General features: G+C 39.8%; 1 protein-coding gene across 6 annotated transcripts in view; it reads right to left on the reverse strand.

Moving 5' to 3' along the window:
- Window positions 1–22,063, reverse strand: part of LOC308587981 (rho GTPase-activating protein 39-like) — a 99,684-nt gene that overhangs the window by 63,620 nt on the left and 14,001 nt on the right. The window contains exon 2 of one of the 6 annotated variants that reach the window (XM_081196051.1): window positions 18,187–18,407. The exons of the other annotated variants lie outside the window; for them this stretch is intronic. Within the exon in view, the coding sequence (XP_081052177.1) occupies window positions 18,187–18,239 (53 nt within the window). The 5' untranslated portion in view covers window positions 18,240–18,407. The remainder of the gene's footprint in view (window positions 1–18,186; window positions 18,408–22,063) is intronic. 6 annotated transcript variants of the gene reach the window in all.

Below are 22,063 nucleotides of genomic sequence, written 5' to 3' on the forward strand. Positions count from 1 at the left end.
TATTATTTGTGGGGCAAAAATTTTTAAGAAAAATTCTAGCCCCAGAGGGGGGAATATTGTGATAGGAATTTTATGGTTTTAGATATATAGTAATGTTCATAACTGCACATACATAGATCAGTACAGGAAGGCAAACCTGGAACCATTTTGATTCCTAAACTGACCAAATCCCTTCTCTGCAAGGTTAAAAATTGAAAAGCCTCCCCATTGTCTCTTCCTTTAATCTGTGTTTGAATAAGGTGTGAGCCTGTGACCTGGCCCAGGAAATAAGTATTTTAGCATTACAAAAGAATGGCCAGGCTCCCCAGAAAATCCAATCAAGGAACCTGCTAGACAGGAGATAAACAAGGAGAAGAGAAAAACAACATTTAAATTTCTGTGATGTAGGTGGGATGTATCTGAGGGGTGGTCTTAGGTCACACCCCTTCTGTGATGTATGCATAATGTTTCTGGGGGTGGTCCTGATCTAGAGAAGGGGAATTTCAAAAGTCTTTATAAGGCCTTGCAGGCCATTGTTCTGGGTCCTCTTCCTCTCCTGCGTGTGAGGGGGGTACCCTGTTGCAACAGATCAATAAAGATCAAGCTTACTAGCTGCTTTGCTTCTCAATATTCTCTGGTTGGCCTCTGTTATTTTCTCCTACCAATAGGGAACCTATGTAAGGACTCTATATGGGCTCTTGGATACCCCATAAGGGAAAAGGGCATATTTTTATTTACAACAGTATGGAGGGCAGCTTCGAGTGACCATTGCCTGATTTTTGGAATCCTGGCCAAACAGGTTAGGAACCATCCAGACATAACCTCAGAAACTGCTCAGGTGATTTGGCATCAGGCCCTGTCACTCAGCTGCAATGTGAATGAGACTGTAAGGGATACAACTGAATTTTATAAATAGATTTTCTGTGCTGGACAAGCTGCTTGTGTAATTAGTTAAACCTTCCAAGTCTCTACACAGCTGCAAACTATTTTGACCATCACAGATTGTATTACAGTGCAGTGTGTGCTCTGAACAACAACAAGGAGTGTGAACACAGGACCCACTGCCATCTCCATCGGGAACAAAAGCAGGGACGTTACAGGAAACAACCGTCAGCATTTTATCCATCATTACAAAACCTGTTTTCCACGTTGCATAAACGCAACACTGTACACTGAAAATATGACTTAACAACACAATACATAATGCAACACACATTTAAATGTCAAGGCAAGCTACCACCATGCTACACACAAGCTCCTCCCCGCAAAGACAAAACGAGGGTACACAGCTGAGAGTACATGCTTTTCAGGCAAGTCATAGAAAACAGAAAGCTGCCATATATTAAATTGGTCTATTGGTCCACCTAGCTCAGTATTGTCTGCACTGATTAGCCGCAGCTCTCCAGAGTTTCAGAGACAGGGCTTTTCTAACCTACTAGGAGATACCAGGACTGAATTTGGCTTCTTTTGCCAGCAAAGCATGCACTCAACTCACTGAGATATATATGTGGCTTTTGTAAGTCACTTTGAGACCTTTGTGGTTTAAATCAACTAATAAATAAAATAATGATAATAATAAAGCTGAAAACCTGGTAACTTTTGAAAAAGCATTATGTGAGTTACTGTGATATCACTGTGAAATAAAATCCACCCCCCTTTCCCCAGTGTTTTCAGGAGGGAGTTTGAGTGGAAAATATGGGGAACTTGACCAATAAAAAACAGGCAAAGGTAGGTGGTGTGTGCACATGGGCAGGAGGTGCTGTGCTATGACTGCTCAAGATAAGAGAAGGGCCAGACAGATTTAGCACCCACAACTTTCCCTGAATATTCAAGCCAAAGCTCACTCACTTTCAAATAATGAAGGAAGAGTTCTCTTGATGGAAACAGGGGCACTTAAAAAGTGATACGCCTCCTGGGTGCAGGACCAGATCACAGACAAATATTTCCTGAACTATTGGCAAGGCTGGATAAAGTCATTATAGGTGAAAAACAACTTTCAAATGGTTAGAGTATTAGGCCAGGACTGGAAGACCCAAGCTGAAATTCCCTCCTAAGCACAAAGCTCGCTTGGTGACCTTGAGACAGCACTGGCAGGGGAAGGGGGGGTACGGCGGGTGCGACCCGCCCCGGGTGTAATTCCTGAGGGGGGGTGACATTGCCCCCGCCCCCGGGACGCTTGCTCTGCCCCCGGGTGCATAGCATGTGTGCCGCTCCAGGTGCCAGAGCAGCTAGCTCCGCCTCTGTGAGACAGTACTACTTCCTAACCTACCTTACAGGTTATTTGTGAGGAAAAACCAGAGAGGTAAACTATATACGCTGCCTTTGAATCCTTGGAGGAAACGTGGGGTTTAAGTGTGGTAAATAAATTAAAAATGAGAAGTAGACCTGATTTTAGGCCCATCTTATATCAACTATAAACATTACAAACTGGGCTGCTTATGTTCTAAAATGTCATATACAATTTGATACATGATTTTAATTATTGACAGTGTCAGCTTTCTTTTTTAAAACCTACCTTTAAATTTATGGAAGTAAACCTGAAAAAGCCTCCTGTGTTTAGAAGACACAGCTTTTATTTCCAGCTTGCCATCCTTTGTATGTTCTAATAGTGATTCCTAATATAAAGTCTGGAGTTTCTTTTAATGCAGAGTATGAACTAGGCATGGGTTATTTACTGTAGCATGGCTCTGTCTAATTTGCAGTTGCTCTGCAAGGGACACTATTGTAGCTTTCCCCCCCTCCTGATCACCCCACACATTATCCAAATGCCAAAGAGTCAGTTGTTTGCTTCCCTGCCAAAGCCCTCTGTTTACCAAACAGATCTTCAAACAAAACAACCACTTTGCATATGCTCCATGCAAAGGCCTGGGACTCAGTCTTGCAGGAAATGTACTTTCCATTCTGGAAGACTTAACTTCAACAGAGTAAAAAATTGCAGCAAGCCAGTTAAAAGACTCTGAAGTTACATATTCAAGTCCCAGAACAAACCAAAATGTTTTGTGACATTCCTCAGCATCTGCTATCAGCAAATAATAGCCTTCTGTCTTTTTTCTTTCTTTCTGGGATTTTGAAGTTGCCAGTCTTTTATGAGCCAAAAGAGAGAACTCATTGAAAACCTGCAGATACTTGTGTACTTTGGGAAGGATTTGGCTATTTTTCAGGTAGCAAAGTCCACAAGAGACTAGTCATTAAACCTATCAAACAAAGATAAATGTTGTTTTCATTGCAACTTATGTAGTTTCATTTTTCAGGAACTCTCTCAGATTGCAGCTGTCCCTATCCACAGTTGTTTCCCTCTGTCTCTCAAAGCCGAGAACTCTTGAACATATTAGCTGTCCAAGCTTGTTAAGTGTGACTCAACTAAATCACTACAACTCTGGGATAGTGTAGGAATTTGGCAATAAGCCAAACAACAAGGAGAAAACTGCTTAGTCCACAAGGATCCAACATTACACGTTTCCTTCAACTTCCAATTGCTTTGTAAATCCAAATAGAGGCACATTGTGACTTTTGAACAGGGGGAAGAACAACCATTTTCCTGATGGTGCTAAACTGCAGAAAGGAAGCCAAATGGCTAACCAAATGAAAAAGTAAAGATCTGTTTACAAAACTGCACTGAATAATGTTTGTTCCATAAACAGAGAGAGGTTAACAAATCGACAAATGAAAGGCACAAGGTGTAGGTCTAGCAAAACATTTTCAAACTATGGGCTTCTTCAGCATTTGCCGTAAACAAACCAATCTAAACATAGTTGGTCATTGTTTATATTGAAGGATACAAACACATAAGTAAAACTGCTACTTTAAAGGCTTGGGTGGAATACCTTGGGGTTTAATTCTGCATACAGTTTTCAGATATTTTTATTGTGAACAACAGATCTATTTTCAAACAAGAGCACATTTGATAACTGAGGAGAAGGATAAGAAAAAACATGTGTTGGGGTGAACAATACTTTTTATCCCACACTAGGCAAGCACAACACAGCTTGATTGTTGACCAGAGTTAACTGGCAACACAAAGCGCCACAGATCAAATTGAAAGTGCCAAGGACATTTGGAGAGGGACTGTATACAAGTGTTTATATGCTAATGCTAGAAGCCTCTGAGCCAAGATGGGTGAACCAGAGTGCTTGGTCTTAGAGGATGGCATTGATATAGTGTGAATAACAGGAACCTGGTGGAACAGAGAGAAGCAAAAAAACTGCCAATATCATAATGTCATCATACAAATCTATGGCGTGACTGTATTTGGAATACTGTGTATAGTTCTGATCGCCCTACCTGAAAAGGGATAATGCAGAGTTGGAAAAGGATCAGAAAAGGCCAACCAAAATTATCAAGGGGGTGGAGTTACTCCCCTATGAAAAAGATTATAGCATTTTGGGACTTTTTAGTTTAGGGAGAAGGCAAGCAAGAGGTGACCTCATAGAAATTTATAAAATTATGCACAGTGTGAAGAAAGTGGATAGAAAAAAGTTTTTCTCCCTCTCTTCTAAGACTAGAACTTGTGGACACCCAATGAAGATAAATGTTGGAAGATTTGGGACAGATAAAATAAAGTGTTTATTCATGCAGTGCATAGCTAAACTACAGATCATGAACCTACATGAAGCAGTGATGGCCATCAACTTGGATGGTTTTAAAAGAGGATTAGACAAACTTATGGAGGATAAAGCTGTCATAGAGTTGGAAGGGATCTTGAGAATCATCTAGACCCCCAACAATGCAAGAATACGCAGTTGTGCCATACAGGGATCAAATCTGCAACTTGGCGTTATCAGCACCACAATCTAACCAACTGAGCTATCCAGGCTATGAGCCATTATGGCTATGTTCTATGTCCACTGTCAGAGGCAGGGTGCCTCTGAATACCAGTTACTGGGAATCACAAGTCTGAGAGCTGTTGTGCTCAAGTCCTGCTTGCAGTTTTCCCATTGCAGGTTTGGCCACTGTGAGAACAGGATGGGCATTTTTGTGTTCTTTTGAATTAAAACCTATAATGGGAAGGCTTCCCTTTCTATTATAGAATATGCCGCTTCCATTGACGTTCTCTCAACAACTCACATGACAGAAATATCAAGGCAACAGTTATCAGGCGACTGCATAACATTTACAATGATCACATGAAGGACAACACAGATCAATTCTTCCCAGCTTTCTTAAAGGCATTTCTAACCAGAAGATTTCCTTGGTGTCAGCCATGCCTATTCAGCAAACCCAGTATCAATGATGTGCCAACAGGGACTGTGCCAAATCTTGCTGTGCTGATCCTTATTAGTCTAAACTGCAGACCAGGAGATTAGCTGGAACAGCACAGGTGTTCACAGTCCAAAACAACATTTCCCTGCAGATCATGCAAGCCCCCACACCTTCATTTTTTTGGACACTGCTTCTAGTTTAAAACTTTAATAATGCAGTATAAGAAGATGTGGCTTATACACAGCCTAAATTTCATCTGTATTATTCCCACTAGGCAACACAAGAGTTCCAAGTGAAAGCTATCAAAACTCTTTCTATGGGTTGCTGCATCATGAAATGAAGAGATAGTAAAGTACAGTGGTACCTCGGGTTAAGTACTTAATTCGTTTTGGAGGTCCGTTCTTAACCTGAAGCACTATTTCTGGGTTAGCGGAGTGTGTAACCTGAAGTGTATGTAACCTGAAGCGTATGTAACCCGAGGTACCACTGTATGGGCATATTCTCTCTTACAGATTCAAAGCTCCACTCACTGCATAGTGCTGGGCCGATAAATTCATTGCCAGCAATTCTCCCTACCCCTGGCGCTTAGTTCAAGTTCAGACAGAACCAAGCACAAGTGTGTTTAAGTAATGTCTTCATATTTCAGTGCCAGGCTGGAAAACAAACACATCCCATTTATTTCTATTAAGTCACACATAGTATCTGCTTAATAAATATTTAATTGTCCTGGGTATGGATGCCTAGGGTCCAATTCAGCACTTTATGCAGTCCAAAACCCAGATGCAAAGGACAGCATCTGAAATATAACTTCTCTCTTGACTGGTTTTCAAACAAGCCTATCCCAGAAGGAATGGAAATGCATTGTGTAAAAAGAAAGTGAGTGGCAACAAAGTGTTAGCAGCTGAGGTTATGCTGCATCCATTAGAATTTCCTGACTGTGTCTTGAATGGCCACTTTCCAAGACAGTTACTGTTCTATTCAGTTGCAGCCATAGCTAGCCAGCTCTGATTCTGAGGAAATGAAATATGGCCCTTTTCAGTTACCTCTAAACAGGGGAGAGTGCACTCTTTTAAATGTTCAGCTACCACTTTAGCAGGCATCACCATTTCACCCAACCTTCTTACAGATCACTGGCTCATCCAACTCTGATAGTTGGCGAATAAAAACTATGCAGCATCAACCTACACCAGGCTTCCTCAACCTCGGCCCTCCAGATGTTTTGAGACTACAATTCCCACCATCCCTGACCAGTGGTCCTGCTAGCTAGGGATCATGGTAGTTGTAGGCCAAAAACATCCGGAGGGCAGAGGTTAAGGCAGCCTGACCTACACTTTGTCAAGAAAGGCTTGGATTCTGCTAACCACCACAAATTATGACAAAACTCTGGTAATTTGAGATTCTGAGATCATAAAGGTTTGGAGGCAGCAAAGGTCTGTGATGGTACTTTTAACACATCTTCTGTCCACAAGGACTGCAGAGAAAGGCCTAAGTCCCTATGAGGACACATTGCTAAATTATTTAAACATCTTTTTGTTTTAATTATAAGTTGCATGTCTTTGTTTCTCATTTTCACCCTTTTATTTGGTTATGTATGGTGGTATTTTATGCATTGTGACTTGCTGTTATTTTTTATTAATTATACTTTAGCAATTATTTACTGTAATTGTTAAAAGTAAATTTCTGTGTAATTATTATTTGCTGATATTTTGAGAGTTAATTTTGTTGTGTACTATTATATGCTAATGGATTGTTGAATATTGCTTTATTTGATATAAGTTGTTTAGTTTAAAGTTATGTTTCTATTAACATTTTCTTGTATTAGATCAGATTATTGTAAGGGGTGTGATCTTTGTGGTATAGTTTGTTGTTGTAAACTGCCTTGTGTATAGTAATATAGAAAGGTGGTATACAAATTAAAATGAAATGGAATGAAAACGAAATGTTTTCTTATTTCTGTAGTTAACTGGGCCAAAAGAGGTTTATTGATGGCCAGCATGATGCTATGGCTAACAGATGCATCCAGAGAAACAGGAATGTGTAGATGAGATTATACCCAGAGAGATGACTTCTCATAACAGATGTTGCTCTTTAGTAGCTAATCTAATGTAACTAATCTAGGCAAACTAACTAGAAAAAGGCGAACTCCATTGTGAATGGATGACAGAAAAACTGGCTTATCTATTTAGAAACTTTAGATAATGAATATATACCACTGAAATATATACTCTGTGGTAATTACAGAGGCCACTAACAAATGATAAGGGGTTTCTTTTGTGGGGGTTAGTTAGTCAGCAAATTACTCACTTTTACAATCCTTCCAAACAGCCAATAGTAACCTGCTCTAACATTTAATAGCAGTTTCATAGATGTACATAATATAAAATGGGTAACAACAGAGAGGATAATAGTAGTTTTTAGGATGTTAAAGAAGAGGAGAGGCGAATTTGGCAGATCTCAAATAAATAGGTATCAAAAAAAGAGCAAGAATATATACTATGAGAAGTACTAGAATATATTTTACAAGAATCACGTTTACAGGGTTCTTTCATGCTAACCATCTGCTGATTTAAGAAGCTACTGTAGGACTCTGAATCTTCCAAACTAACTTGGAATCTGAAAAAGATGCCAAGAATCCCAAATTAGTTTGATATCAGAGGCAATTATGCTGTTAATTCCATGCATACACTAAATAATAATAATAATAATAATAATAATAATAATAATAATAATAATAATAATTTATAATAATAATTTATTTATACCCCGCCCATCTGGCTGGGTTTCCCCAGCCACTCTGGGCGGCTTCCAACCAAATTTTAAAATACAATAGTCCTTCAGATATGAAAAGCTTCCCTAAACAGGGCTGCCTTCAGATGTCCACTCTGCAAGTGGTACATTCCATACCACTGCTCCTCTTCTATAGCACTCATGATTCCTTGTTCCTATCTAATTGTATAGGGGAATAAAATTAGCTAAAAGTGGCCAGCTCATGCTCAGAGTACCTAAATGTTAACTAAGGCACATTCTCCTTTGTCCCCCGAGACAGGCAGATGCCAACAAGTTTGCTAGCTATGGTGGCTGTCTGATGTAATTGTCCCTAGCCACTCATCATAATTCAGCATACCACCTTTCTCTGAATCATCAAAGAAAGTCTGGTGTGGGCACATCAAATGTAAAGGAATGGAAGTCCCCCCCCAAAATAGGCACATGGAACTTTTATATTCACAGGTGCTATAGATTCCAAGCCTGACTTCGCTTATAAACAAGAAGCTATTTTTGGCGACGTTTTAAGGGACTGTATTGCGGCAGCATAACTGCTTATTCCTCACATAGGGCCTTCATTTACCCAACCCTTTATTCTACTCAATCGCTCAACTCTAAATTTAAGATACATGTAAAAGACTTCTACATTTTCAAACATGCAAATCAATCAACTTTAAGCAAACAGGATATTGTATGGCTCCATAAAGCACCTTTAAAATAATTCTGGGAAATGTAGCTTACTCTTCACAAAGCTACAATTCCTAGCACCCTTAACATGCTGCCATTTCTAGCATTCTTTGGGATAAGCCGTGTGCTTTAGTGTGTACATAGCCTTACGTTATATCTGTCTTACTTGGAACATTAGTGTGATTTTTCTTTGGCACACTATAGATTCATCTTGGAGGGAAGGCAACATGGAGAAAGAAAGTGTCCATAATAGCTGAGGTCAAAGAAAAAAGCTAAGACTCCATTAGACAGCAACCAATCTTAAACATTATGGAAACATTAAACATTATGGGAAGGGCAGATGAGCAACAGAACAAGATTCTTCCATTGAGGCAACAAAACAGGACCCTTCAATTAAACTAGATTAGCATTAAGAATGGTTTAATCTGTCTCAAAGAATGAGACAGATGACCCAATACCCTTACAAGCCCTTTTATTCTATAAATAATCTACAGAAATATAACTAAATCCCAAGGTGTTGTTGCATGCTGTTCTGGAAATAGTGTTTAGCACCAGAAGGCTGCCTGTGAAGAACAAAATAAAACCTTTGCACTTGGAGTTCAAACAAAGTATTTCTATACATAGCAGCAAGATGAAATTAGCCCTTATGCACACCTGGCACAAAAGACGGTCCTGCCAACACGGCTGCAATCACAGCCTAATTTTCATATTTATAAGGAATCTTATTTCTTGTGGTGCATCCATAGACCGGGAAAAACTGGTCTGCCCAAGGTCCACAAAAATAGTCTGACAAACAGCTGTAGAGCAGATTTAATTATGAACCTACACATACCCAGAGCAACAGTAATTTAAGCAAAGAGCATAAAGTAGAGGACTTCCTGGTGCACTCTCTAGCTATACCTGTACACTCAGAAATAATTAAGAAAAATAATTTATTAGTCTAATAAGTTGGGTTCCTCCATGATTTTGCATTGTATTAGTCTTCTGTTATTCCATTAAGTAGTCAAATTCTAAACAGAAGGGATGACTTCAGACTGTACAGATTGTGGGATTCCAACACAGTCAGAATACTTCCCCTGAACTGTGATAGCTGCAGGAGGAATGTAATAGCAACCTTACAAGACACTCTAGGCCCTTTTACCTTGTTTTGAATGGTGCTGCCCTTAATTTAGCATTTCAGCTGGAAAATCTAGATCAATGGCTGTCAAACTTTCTTTCCTTTGGACCATTTAAAAACTTCTGAGTGTCTTGGTGGACTACTTAATTATTGGTCTTTGTGTTGTAGCAACTGCGTTGTGCACTGTGCTGGATGCTGCATGATTACACAGAATTACATAGAATTTAAATTTTAATACCATAAAATACAACATAATAAAAAGAAGCAATTAAAAATCAATATAAATATTAATGGATGAGCCACAACCACAAATTCAGAGTCACCCTGAACCACCTGAATGAAGCTTGCAAACCACAGTTTGGGAATCCATAATCTAGACGACCCTCTACACTGTGACATCTGTGTTTGCATCTTTTCCTCTCTATAATTGAGAGCTGGACATAAATCTAGTCATTTGATATTGATTCCCCATTAAAACTTTGCTTCTCTCCCTAAACTTTCATCTACTATGTTTAAGAAAAGTGTCCAAAATCCATAAACAAGGCAAAAGGAACATAAGTTATTTTTTACTTACTTAAAAAAGCCTTGAGTTCTCTCTGTGTGCTTTTTGGAGTGGGTTGCACCTCTGGGGTGGCATACTGCCCTAAATTTACATTTTCCCGGCTGTGTTAAGCCAAAATAAACCTTTGCTGGCTATTGTGAAATCTCTGGCAAGCTGTTAAAGAACCCTACACCTCATCCAAAGGACCTTGGTGCCAACTGCCATGTATTTCAGATATCTTGACGTATAATCAGACCACCATTTCACTAAATAAACATTCGCTGCTATTGTTTCATTGTTGTGGGGTGCAGCCCCACGTACAACATTTCACCCACAGCAGTTTCCTAGCAGATACTACACATTCCCTTTTATAGCTTCAGCTTCCTTGCGCAGAGAGATTAATTGCAGTTGCTAAGTTTCAGTGGAGTCTGATGGGTATGACCAAATAGGTCTTTGCTGGCAGGTTTGTCCCTGGCTTAATAAGATTATGTCTCCTAGCACAGACCACTGCTCCTAATTACACAACCATATAACCATGTCAAACTAACAGCTTTAGTTATCCCTTTCTTTTTCTTTTCTTTCTTTTCAAACCTGCTCTAAGAATACAACTTAGCCCTTTAGGAGGGCTAACAAACTTATGCAAACAAGCACTTTTTTTCCAATCCCCTTTTGGGTTTCACAAATGCACAGTCCATTTAAGGATGCTTCCAGCACGAAGTAACATTGTGAGATTATGCTGGAAAACTCAGCAACGTACTGAAAACCACTTTGACTTCAAGCACAATGGCAACATGTCTTTCACTCTAACCATGTGGAGCCTTTAGCCCTCCAGATGTTGCTGAACTACAACTCCCATCTGCCCCAGTAAGAATGGCCAATGGCCAGGGATGGCTGGGATTGTAGTTCAGCAATAACTGGAGGGCCAACGGTTCCCCACGCCTAGGATGCATCCTGAATTCTTTGACCCCAACTGCCAAGATCACATACTGAATTTTGTGTAGGCTGCTCTAGGAAGGTGGCTTTCGACAGGATACCTGTAAGTGTCCACTGGCCACAACATCCATCTGCCTATTCTTATGCTGTGCTGTTTTTCTTTACTGAAGGTGTGAGAAGCACAGAATCTTTGCAGAGCCTTTAAAAAGTTTTTGATTTGTTGAGAAAACCTGGTAATTCTAAATTGTGGTAAAGTGATATATAGTTCCAAACTACCTTTCAGCCAAAGGACATCTTAAAAGTGGCTCAGTTACTATGGCTCAGCACAAATGCACAAGTGTGGAGATTGGCTGCTGCACTCTTGTTCTTCCCCAGGTCTCCTGCTGCTGTGCTCCCATGAGATAAGCCCTGGTTCACTTAGGGTGTCATCTCCTTCAGATCTTGCCTGAAGGAAGCTGTAAAGTCCATGCTTTGTTTGGAGTAAGACAAACCACAAGCCTGTGTTTGGCTTAGCTCTAGGCAACTCTCCAGAGGAGGAGCACAGCAGTCACTACATCCTCTCTGACAGCAGTGGGAAAGCTCTAGCCTTTAGGAAGCCTTTAGTCAGGCCTGGAAGGGCCCTAATTTCATAGAATCATAGGACTGTAGAGTTGGAAGATACCTTGAGGATCATCTAGCTCAACCCCCTGCAATGTGCAGCTGTCCCACAGGGGAATTGAACCTGTAACCTTGCTGCTATCAGCATCATGTTCTAATCAACTGAGCTATCCACTATAGACCACAATGCCTCTTTTGCCAAGCCATGCCCCACATAGACATGGGGCACAGGAGTATCTTATCAAAGATGACACCTTGATCCCAGCAAAACAAGATGCTAAATCTCCACTGGTGCACGGACTTGTCAAGATCACTGATAATGCAGCTCTTGATGAGCCTGTCTTGAAGACTTGGGGACTGTACACACTTTTATTTCAACTTAACCTAAAAAACCCATGTGCTTTTAACTAACTGGTTAAAACTTTGCTATCATGGATTACAAAACAAAAGCTTTAATTGATTAAACCCTGGAGCCACCTAAAAATACATAGTTAAAAAAAGGTATAAGCGGGTGTACAGTTAATGTGCTTAAATCACCATCGAGTTAAAGGCACTTAACCACACTTAACAATGCTCCCTGTTGTGCCACAGAAAAAAAATGATGCCTGCAGGAGATTCTTTACTTAGCATTAGTGGCATCCCACAAAAGACTACACGCCACATTCTCCCGTGTCCGTGCTATTATATTATTTCCATGTTTTGCTCAGCTCAAACTAGATTTCTACATTCTATAAAACCAGAATGATGCACCTACACAAAGTTGTGTGATACATAGAAACACATGGGACTACAGTGTATATATATATATATATGCTCATTTTATTACAATCACAGAATTTGGGTTCAGAGGTTGAAGGAAATGGTGGATTTTGTTACTGAAGGATTTTAGGGCCCCCGGCTTGCAGCAACATGTAAAATTTTGTTGTTTTGCAAATGGAAACTCTGACTTCACACTCTGCTTTTATGAGAAAGCAATGATGGGAAACAGAACTCAAGAGAAAGCCAGCTTCCTTCAAAAACCATATTCCAGTCAACTGCTTTTTAAGAAAATAAGTCACTCTGAATTAGTTCTTTCAGGATTTTCTCTCAGTTGCAGTGTGAAGTCCCAAGTGGCACTGCTTTCCAGACTATGGCTCTAAATCCAAGCTGCAGTACGTCTGAAAGAGATAGAATCTTACTGAAAAGTTTCTAAAAGGAACTATCAGAAACATTTAAAAAGGGGCCCCAAATAAAATGTGATATTAGCAGCCACATATTTCAATAGAGGCCTGCCTCAACCACATATAAAGCAGGAGTAGGGTTCCATTTAAAATGCAAAGGTGGGACATGGCAGAGGGTGTCTAGCATTCTCCCGCTTTTGTCATGAGCCCATCCATCTGGGACTTTTCCTCGGGACAGTATCTGATATTGGAAATAGCAACTTGATGGTGAAAAAAGTAGCTGAGCAGAACAGTTGTGGACAGACAAGCAGCAGGCAGAATTTCTGCATAAGCCCTTTTTACTCTTTAACTAGGGCCCCGGCCTCTCCAGCCCTATTCTTCATGTGATCTTGCCTACATCTCTCACTGATCAATTTCTATTAGCTGCTTTTGCATTCACAGCAACAATCTTTCCTTTACTACATTCTGGACTGTGCAAAAAAGAACACAGCATCTCAAATATGAATCCATGGGAAGCATTTGTACTGTACACTAACATCAATCTTGCTGTTCATTTTTAGTTGTACCTTAGTGCACTAATTACACAGCAGACTGTGGAAAACATCTACCTACATGTGAGAGGATGGCAGATAGTAGCTGCCTTGAATACCCAGAATAAGTCTGAGAATAGGACTGAGCCACATAGATGCAATGCTTCTAAACTTCTTCAACTGGCACCAGATGAAGCATTTTACAAATATCAGGTCTACAGATTCTATATCTATAACTGGACACCACATGCGGGTTGTGGCAATCTTCAATCTAATAACTACTAGCCACAAAGACAGGATCGGTGTAGATGGAAGAGGCTAAAAGAGGCATTGTGGCTGAAAAACATCTGCCCTAGTTGATATCTCTGCTAAATAATGCTTCCACCTCATGTACACTTCCAGTTTAGCACCGCAGAGGTAAATCACCTATGAAGAAAACCTTCTTTAACTCTTCGTTGAAACATCCATGACTGAAGGCCTTTTTGGGCTCAAAACCTTGCAATACTTTTAAATAACTGACCAGTTAATTGGGTAAATAAGGTACCTTTAAAACAACTTTAGTTTCAGCAAAACATCTACTGCAGGTAAACTTAAAACCCCTCAGTGTGATAAAATGGGAAGTCCTTTCCATCCTTGCTTATGGGGTTGCCTTGAGGTTCTAATCTGCATTAGTGTTTGTACGTACAGAAGGGGAAAGGAGCAATTTTAGATGAATTAATATATAAAATGAGGGACAGCTGGATCAATGCAAGGGGGAAGGAGAAAGAAAGCACAGTGGGGGAAGGAAAAAAGAGAGTACAGTAAGTTAGAGGTGTTCCCCCTCCAAATAATTTCCTACAGAGACTGAGAAATTGTACAGGTATTTGCCTACTTTTACATAGAAGGGAATGGGCAATTATGCCTAATGATACTTAGTTACAAATAATTTCCAGAGGGGTTAGCCATGTTCGTCAGTTGGAGCAAAACCAACAAAGGGTCTTGTGGCACCCTGAAGATTAACAAATGTATTATGCTATAAATCCATGCATGTTTACTTGAAAGTTAAGTCCTAATGTCTTCAAAGTTGCTTACACTCAGGAAAGTGTTTTTCAGATTGCAGCCTAGCAATAATAGTTGACACCTACAAATGGACTGTGTGTAGGCTTCTGCTCTTAAATTAAATACAAAGATAATTTTATATTCCTGCTGAAAAAGCCAATTTTAGTATATAAGGTTAATTTACACATGAGAGTTTAATGAGGCATTAAAAACCTCCAGGTAGACCATCCTAAAAAAAAATTACCCACAGAAACCTTTCATAAATGCAGATTAAACCAGATCATCATGTTTACCCTAGTTTAAATTTATATTATAAAGGATGACATTACTGGCTGTTTTGACTACCTAAGGCCCTAAGGGGATTTTCATGTAGTATGCATGTTAGAACAAGACACTATTCCAGTGAGGCAACACAGACTTAAGACCAAATAAAGCATTAGGAAAATGTATGTATTCTTATTACAGCGAATTGTGAACCAGGAAAAAGGCAAAAGTTGGGGGACTACTAAGGGATATGTGAAAGAGGCAACAGAGGAATACATTTTTTAAAAAAAATCGTGTTTATTTTTCAAATATTCAATTGCATTTCAGGAAAACACACACACAATTTGATTAGTTTTGCATCAACTCACATTATGAGGTTGATGATGGAAATCTTCTAGATACTCGGTGTCTGTCTACAAAGGATTCATTTTTTTTAAATTTCAGAGGTTGTGAAACTAAATCCTTGTCAAACAAGTATGCATTATACAGCTGTCTGTTCCACCACGAACTTGTCCAAGCCTAATTGCATCAGCTTGGGCACCCAGATTCAACAAGTCTTAGTGGTACTGTACCTTTAATACCTGCACAGAAGACTTGAGTTGCTCCTTATATAATCTCTTATCTATGTAATTATTAAAAGCACAGGAAACCAATTCTATACCAACTCGGACAAATTTGTTCATTAACGTAAGTTACCATCAATATGATCTGTAGGACTTACAACATTCTACTTTGCATTCTTCACACCATCACTTTGTTATAAAGCTTATGCACTGTTCCATACCAGGAGGCAAATAGGGAGTTGGTTCTAGAATAAGCTTGTGGGCTACATGTCAAATATACAGCTGAACACTTACAAGCTGGAAGCATTTCCAATTTTGGCAGAGGGAGTTTTCCTACTTATCAAGAGTAGATGTGGTGTAGCCAGATAATACACTAACAGATAAGGAATTCTTTTTATCTACAGGACAGTTAAGCTCCCTGCATGAAGGTTCTTTCAGCATCAAAAGGACTGAAGAGTTCTTGTGTTGGGTGGATACAAGAATATTACCCACCTCTGCTGTAACTTCTGAACAGCTAGAACTGACTGTTCTTTTCAACAAAGGTTTTGAGACTGCACCCACAAGGTGCTATCTAATGAGGTAAATGCAGAGGTTTAATTTCTCACAACAGCCACTGACTTCAAAATTCAAATTCTCCATTCCCTTCTGTGTTCAAGCATCCTAGGTGAAAGCATAGAAGACACTCAGTGAGGCCAGAGCCACTACACCAAAGGCAGCTGGGAGGGTGATGCAGGGCCAGATATCTGATTCACTTGCAAGATGACCACACTGATAATCAGAGCAGATTGTCTCTCTTGATGCTGTTGCCAAAGAAGGCCAAAAAAAATATTGAGTCCCAAGATGACATTATGTAAGTGATTTAATTACTTCTAAGTAAATTATGCTAAGGATTGGGACATACATTAATTCAATTCAAGTTTGAGGAGAAAGCAGGTCTACCAGGAAGGTAATGATGGGAATAATGATAATTGTAGAATACAATCCATCATACCAGCCCTTAGCTAATATTCAGTCAAAAGAAGTTCAGTAGCATGAAGGAGCTTATGGCAGCACCTGGTTCTGGAGTTAGAAGAATCTTTTAAGTAAAGAAATGCACTTACTAATTTATGCCTCAGCATGAACACATTTATTTGGAAACACATCTCACTGATTTCAATGGGACACTCCCAAACAAACAAGTCTAATCATACTTGGGAATAAGTGCCACTGAAATTGATTTACATGCAAATGTGTTTATGACCAGGCTGTAAATTTTACTTGGCTTTATATTTTTTATACCAGGTAATCAGCGTTGGCTGTTTCTTTTTGGGGGGAGCTGCTGGTTTTCAAGGACCTATGTTTATATAATTTTATCTACTTTTAAACTAGTGTAAAATTATAACATTAAGAACAACTAAACTTAACCAAACTAAGCATTTGAGGTTTTTTGATATTAAAATTATGCTATTATGGAAAGAAATCACTGAAATAAAGGTCAACACAATGGGAAGGAAATGTAGTTCAGTGGTAGACAATGTGTTGCATCTGGAAGCTATTTAATTCAACTCTCAGCATTTTCAATTAAAAGAAAGTAAGTAATCTCAGGTAGCAAAACTGAAAAAGATAGTTCTGACCAAGACCCTGGAGATCGACTTCAAGTCACAGAGTAAAATCATACTGGCCAATGTCACAGTAGCTAATGACAAAGTATGTTGGTTTGTACGCCATGCTAACCCATAGTTTGCTTTAAACTGTGACTTAACTGTGAATGCACCTTGTGTGCCTTCCTATCATGGGTGCCATGCATGACACAAACAAAACTTGTTATGGTTTGCCACACTGCACAACCCTGGAGCATGACTGCTTATTTCAAATAAACTACAAGCAGTAACCTAGAAGTAAGTTGTATTTCTGGCATACCGCTCATTGGTTTGTTGCAGGGGGAGGGGGAGAATACCCCAATCCAGGGTTGTGCAACACGACAAGCCATATTATGGCTTTTTTGTGCCATGCATGACACCCACAGGATAAATCCCTGCAAGGGGTAGAAAGCACATTCATAGTGAAGTCATAGTCGGGGGGGGGGGAGTAAATGCTTTGTTTCTGTTTTTAAACTGTGGATCTTTTTGTCACTGTAGTTTCCTTTGGGAGGAGGGGAGCTTATAAATTCAATAAATAAATGAATAGTTGAAAACGAATCATGGCTAAGTGTGAATTGTGAACTAGCTTGGTATAGCGAAGCTTTATATGTTCAGCAGCTATGCGTCTCACCTCAAATAAGGCCTCAAGCCTATTTAGATACATAGCATATTCAGTATTTTCACAACCGAGGATGAAATATCAGCACTATTTAACTAGATCTCTAGGTAATGTGGATTATTAACTTTCCTCCAGGGTGAAATCTAATGTCAGGCTCTTCTTAGAGGTGCACACTACTTTGTTAAACCTGTGATTACAGGTCTCCTAAAGCACTTCTTTAATAAAATTAATGTTAAATACAACAGTTGTCAGATGGACACCACACATGTCATACTAGCAAGAGACACTCAGTGCCCTCTATTGCCTATCACCCCTACTATGACTTACCTAAACTGTTTTTAAACACTACAGAACTAAAACCCAGAGAGGACAAAGTTATCAGAAGGTAGTTTTGACCACTCTGCCACCTAAAAACTGACACACATTCTAAACTAGAAAGCCATTTTGCCTTGACAACATTACCCTGGGCATTATTCAGCTGTAAAGAGGGAGGAGAGGAAGCAGCCAGATCTTAATTTCTTTATTTTAAAACTTTTAAAATATACAAAACTTGGGCTGCAATCCTATATACACTTACCTGGCTTTTGTATCATTGAATTCAGTGGGGCTTATTTCTGAGTAGCCACTCATGTAACTGGCTAACACGTGACTTGTTAGTCTTCACTCCGTAATACGGATTTTCCTGTTGCACTAAAGTTGTTCAGAAAGATTTACGATACAGGCCATTTGTTCCCTTTTGTTGGACAAGAGGCTCTAATCCTACAATTTGCTGATCTGCACAGGTGGGCAGGCTGTAGGCTAAACACAGACCAGATTAAAGAACGAGCAATATTTATAAAACATGTAAAGAACTACTTCAAACAGAAAGATTAGGAAAACATGCATTAGTGCAGACTTATGCCGTTTTTAAAATATATATATTTATTAGGTAACAAACACTACATAGAAATAAACATTTAAAAAGCAGAGAGAAACAAGTCATCGCTGAGAGGCTTACACAGCTATTACTTGGTTATTATCTAGGTAGCTAGGTAGCTATTATTGTAGTTGTTGTAGTAGTAGTAGTAGTAGTAGCAGCAGCAGCAGAAGCAGTATTTCAACAATACATATACTGCTTAATTACAGTCATCTCTAAGCAATGTACAGGAGACGCAATAAAATAAGTCTACAAATGAATTAAAACTATAAAATAACAATTTAATTAAAAAGCCTGCTGGAATAAAAAGTCTTCAGTAAATGAAGTGCAACAGGGAGAGGGCCTGGAAGGGAATGCCACAACTGGAAGGGAATGCCACAAAATTGGGCCCATAATACTGAACACATAGCTGAACACATGCATCTGAGCCGTGGGGGACCACTAACAGTGACTCCTGCAAAGACCTCAGTGATTAAGCAGAGATATAACAAATCACGTGGTTCCTGAGGTATCCTGGGTCCAAGTTATTAAGGGCTCTGTAAGTTAATACAATAACGAGTTATAGCTGGCCTAGTAGTGTATGGGCAGCCAGTGGAAGCTTTTGAACACTGGAGTTATGTGCTGGTGATTGCCTGTTCCCATCAACAGTCTAGCTGCAACATTTGCACCAGCTGGAGCCTCCAGACCAGGTCCAAGGGTAGCTCAACATAGGGCACACTGCAAGAACCAAGTCTTGAGGTTACCAGTGCATTAATCACTGTGGCCAGACTATCCCTGCCCAATAAGTACTGTAGTTGGCGTACCAGCCATAGTTGCAAAAAGGCATTCATAGCCACTGAGGCTACCCGAGCTTCCAGTGACAAAAATAGTCTCAAGAACACACCACAACTCCAAACTTGTTCATTCAGAGAGTACAACCCCATCCAGACAGGCAACTGGAAAATCCCCCGGACACAGGAACTACCAACCCACAGTGCCTTTGTCTTCGCAGGATTCATTTTCAACTTTCTGGTTAACTCCACCACTGTGCCCACACAACAGTCCAGATCATGTGCAGCCTCTTGTGACTCAGATGTTACAGAGAAGTAGAACTGTATGTCACCATTGTTCTGGTGACACTTTGCCCTCAAACTCCAAATGATCACACCCAATGGCTTCACGCAGATGTTGAGCAGACTGTACCCTGTGAGACACCATAGTGCAATCAGCATGGGGCTGAAACACAGTCTCCCAATGCTGCTCTCTGGATATGACCCTGTAAGTAGTAGCAGAACTACTATAGAACAGCACGCCCAATTTCCAGCCCAGAAAGGCTACCAGAAGGATACCATGGTGAACGGTATTAAAAGATCAAGAAGCAAGAGTTGCATTCCTCCTGTCCTGCTGTAGGTCATTCACCAGAGCAACAAAGGATGATTCAGTCCCAAAACTGCACCTGACTGAAACGGATCTAATTGAGTCATATTCTCCAGGAAATGCTGCGGCCTTCTCAGCCACCACTATTTCCACCACCATATGAAAAAAGGGGGGACTTGCAACCAGATGGTAGTTGTTATAATAAACCATAGATTCTGCAGTGGGCATCTTCAGGAGTGTTTAACAGCATCAGGCAGCTTTCCACTGTGTAAAGTTGTGCTCACCACACCCTGGATCTATCCAGTTAACACCCCCCACGAACTGGCTTTCACCAGCCAGGATGGACAGAGGTCAAGAGTGCAAGAAGCCAACTGCATCACTGCATGAAACCTGTCCACATCACTGGGCTGCATAATCCAAAATTGATCCCACAGAGCATGGGAACACACTGCATTGGATACCTCATCTGGAACTGAAACAACAATATTTAAGACACTATGGGACTGAGCAACTTTATCCTCAAGTGTCATGAAACTGGTCACAGCATGCTGCCAAGTGCTCCAGAGGCCTATCCACTACTTCTAGTACAACCAGAGTACAGAACAAGAACAGGAGAACAACTTGCTTTTTATCTAAGTTTTTTAAATTTCTGCTCTTTTTGGTTGGAGCAAGCAAGACCTCTATCTCAATCTTAATAAAGCTAAAATGTCTCATATGTCAACTGACTTGATGTGTCATCTTACTGGCACATGGTACTTACCTATAGAAATCTGAATCCAACAATCTATGGCCCAAAGCTGATTCTTTTAATAACAGGAAGTATCAGAAAACTCTAGATGACCCTCGGGGCCCCTTCCAACTCTACAATTCTATGATTCTATAAAATCTCAAATGTACTTTCTTTAACATATACTTACAGGTATGTCCCCATGTTTTCCAATTAGTTAAACCCATTCTGAAACCTGAACATGGCCCAAATCCCCACATTCCAATAATCCACTGACATCTCAGCTCACATCACCATTTTCAGACTATCTGGATCCAAAAAATTAGACTACATTTCCCATAAATACACAGCTCGGTGAATAATAAACTAGATTGAAAGAACAGTTACCAAAGGTGCACATCACGTCACCTCCTGGTATTAGGATAGCTGCAGCTTACTAGAAGAGAGGGACAAGGTAGCAGGGAAGTCAATGCCATGTGGACACACTGCTGGGAACGTACACTGGTCCTGGTTGTGTTTCTGCAGTGCCACCATTCCTGCCGCCTTGTTCCTCCCAATAAGCCACTCTTGATTGTAACTAAACTTGAGCTGCAATATAGGAAGAGTTTTGCAAACATATAACCTTATTAACCTCTTAGGTTCTGAAACAGATTGTAAGATGCTTCCAGGAGTACTTGGGACAAAAATGGACGAAATAGATAACTACTAGATTGTAGTAAATATATACGTACGTGTGTGTGTGTGTGTGTGTGTGTGTGTGTGTGTGTTGATCTGATCAAAGTTTTTAGAAATTCATGTATTCAGTAAAATCTAGATAGCTATTAGGATTTCATATTATTTTTTATTTTTAAAAACTATGAGGAATCACCATTTTTGTTTCTTCTTCTTTTGTCCCAATAAGCCTTTACATACTGTGAGGTAATAAAAGCAGTTGCTGTGATATTTACTTTTTTGGTCTTGCTTTTAAGAACTTGTCTTCCTTTTTCCTCACACAAAGCAAGTGAATCCCATGGTAGTCAGAGAGGATTCTTTTCAAGGATCATTAACAACTTTGATGTAAACAGGTCACAACATATTTAAACATTGTACCAGTTTCAAAAACATGCGTACAAAGCATTTCATTATCTACACTGTTTTACACATGGAGAGGCTCACTCTACAACACTGATCTCTGACTTTTCTATACAGTATTTATGGTACACCTTCTGGAAGCTTCACTTTTAACATATATTTTTTAAAAAATAATAATAAGATGACCCCTTCAAACAGAACGGTTGGCCCAGAACCAGCACCTCAAACATTTCAATGAAGACATAATTTTCAAAATGTCAAATGGCGAAACCAATCTAGACATACAAATCACAGCAGTTTATCCTGAATTTAAGAGCTGTGGATATATGACATTGCTGAATCCCTCTGAAGAATGTACATGTCTCCAAGCAGAATAAAAACAGT

The sequence above is a fragment of the Podarcis bocagei genome, assembly GCF_964188305.1.
Source record: "Podarcis bocagei genome assembly, chromosome: 5".
Taxonomy (NCBI): domain Eukaryota; kingdom Metazoa; phylum Chordata; class Lepidosauria; order Squamata; family Lacertidae; genus Podarcis; species Podarcis bocagei.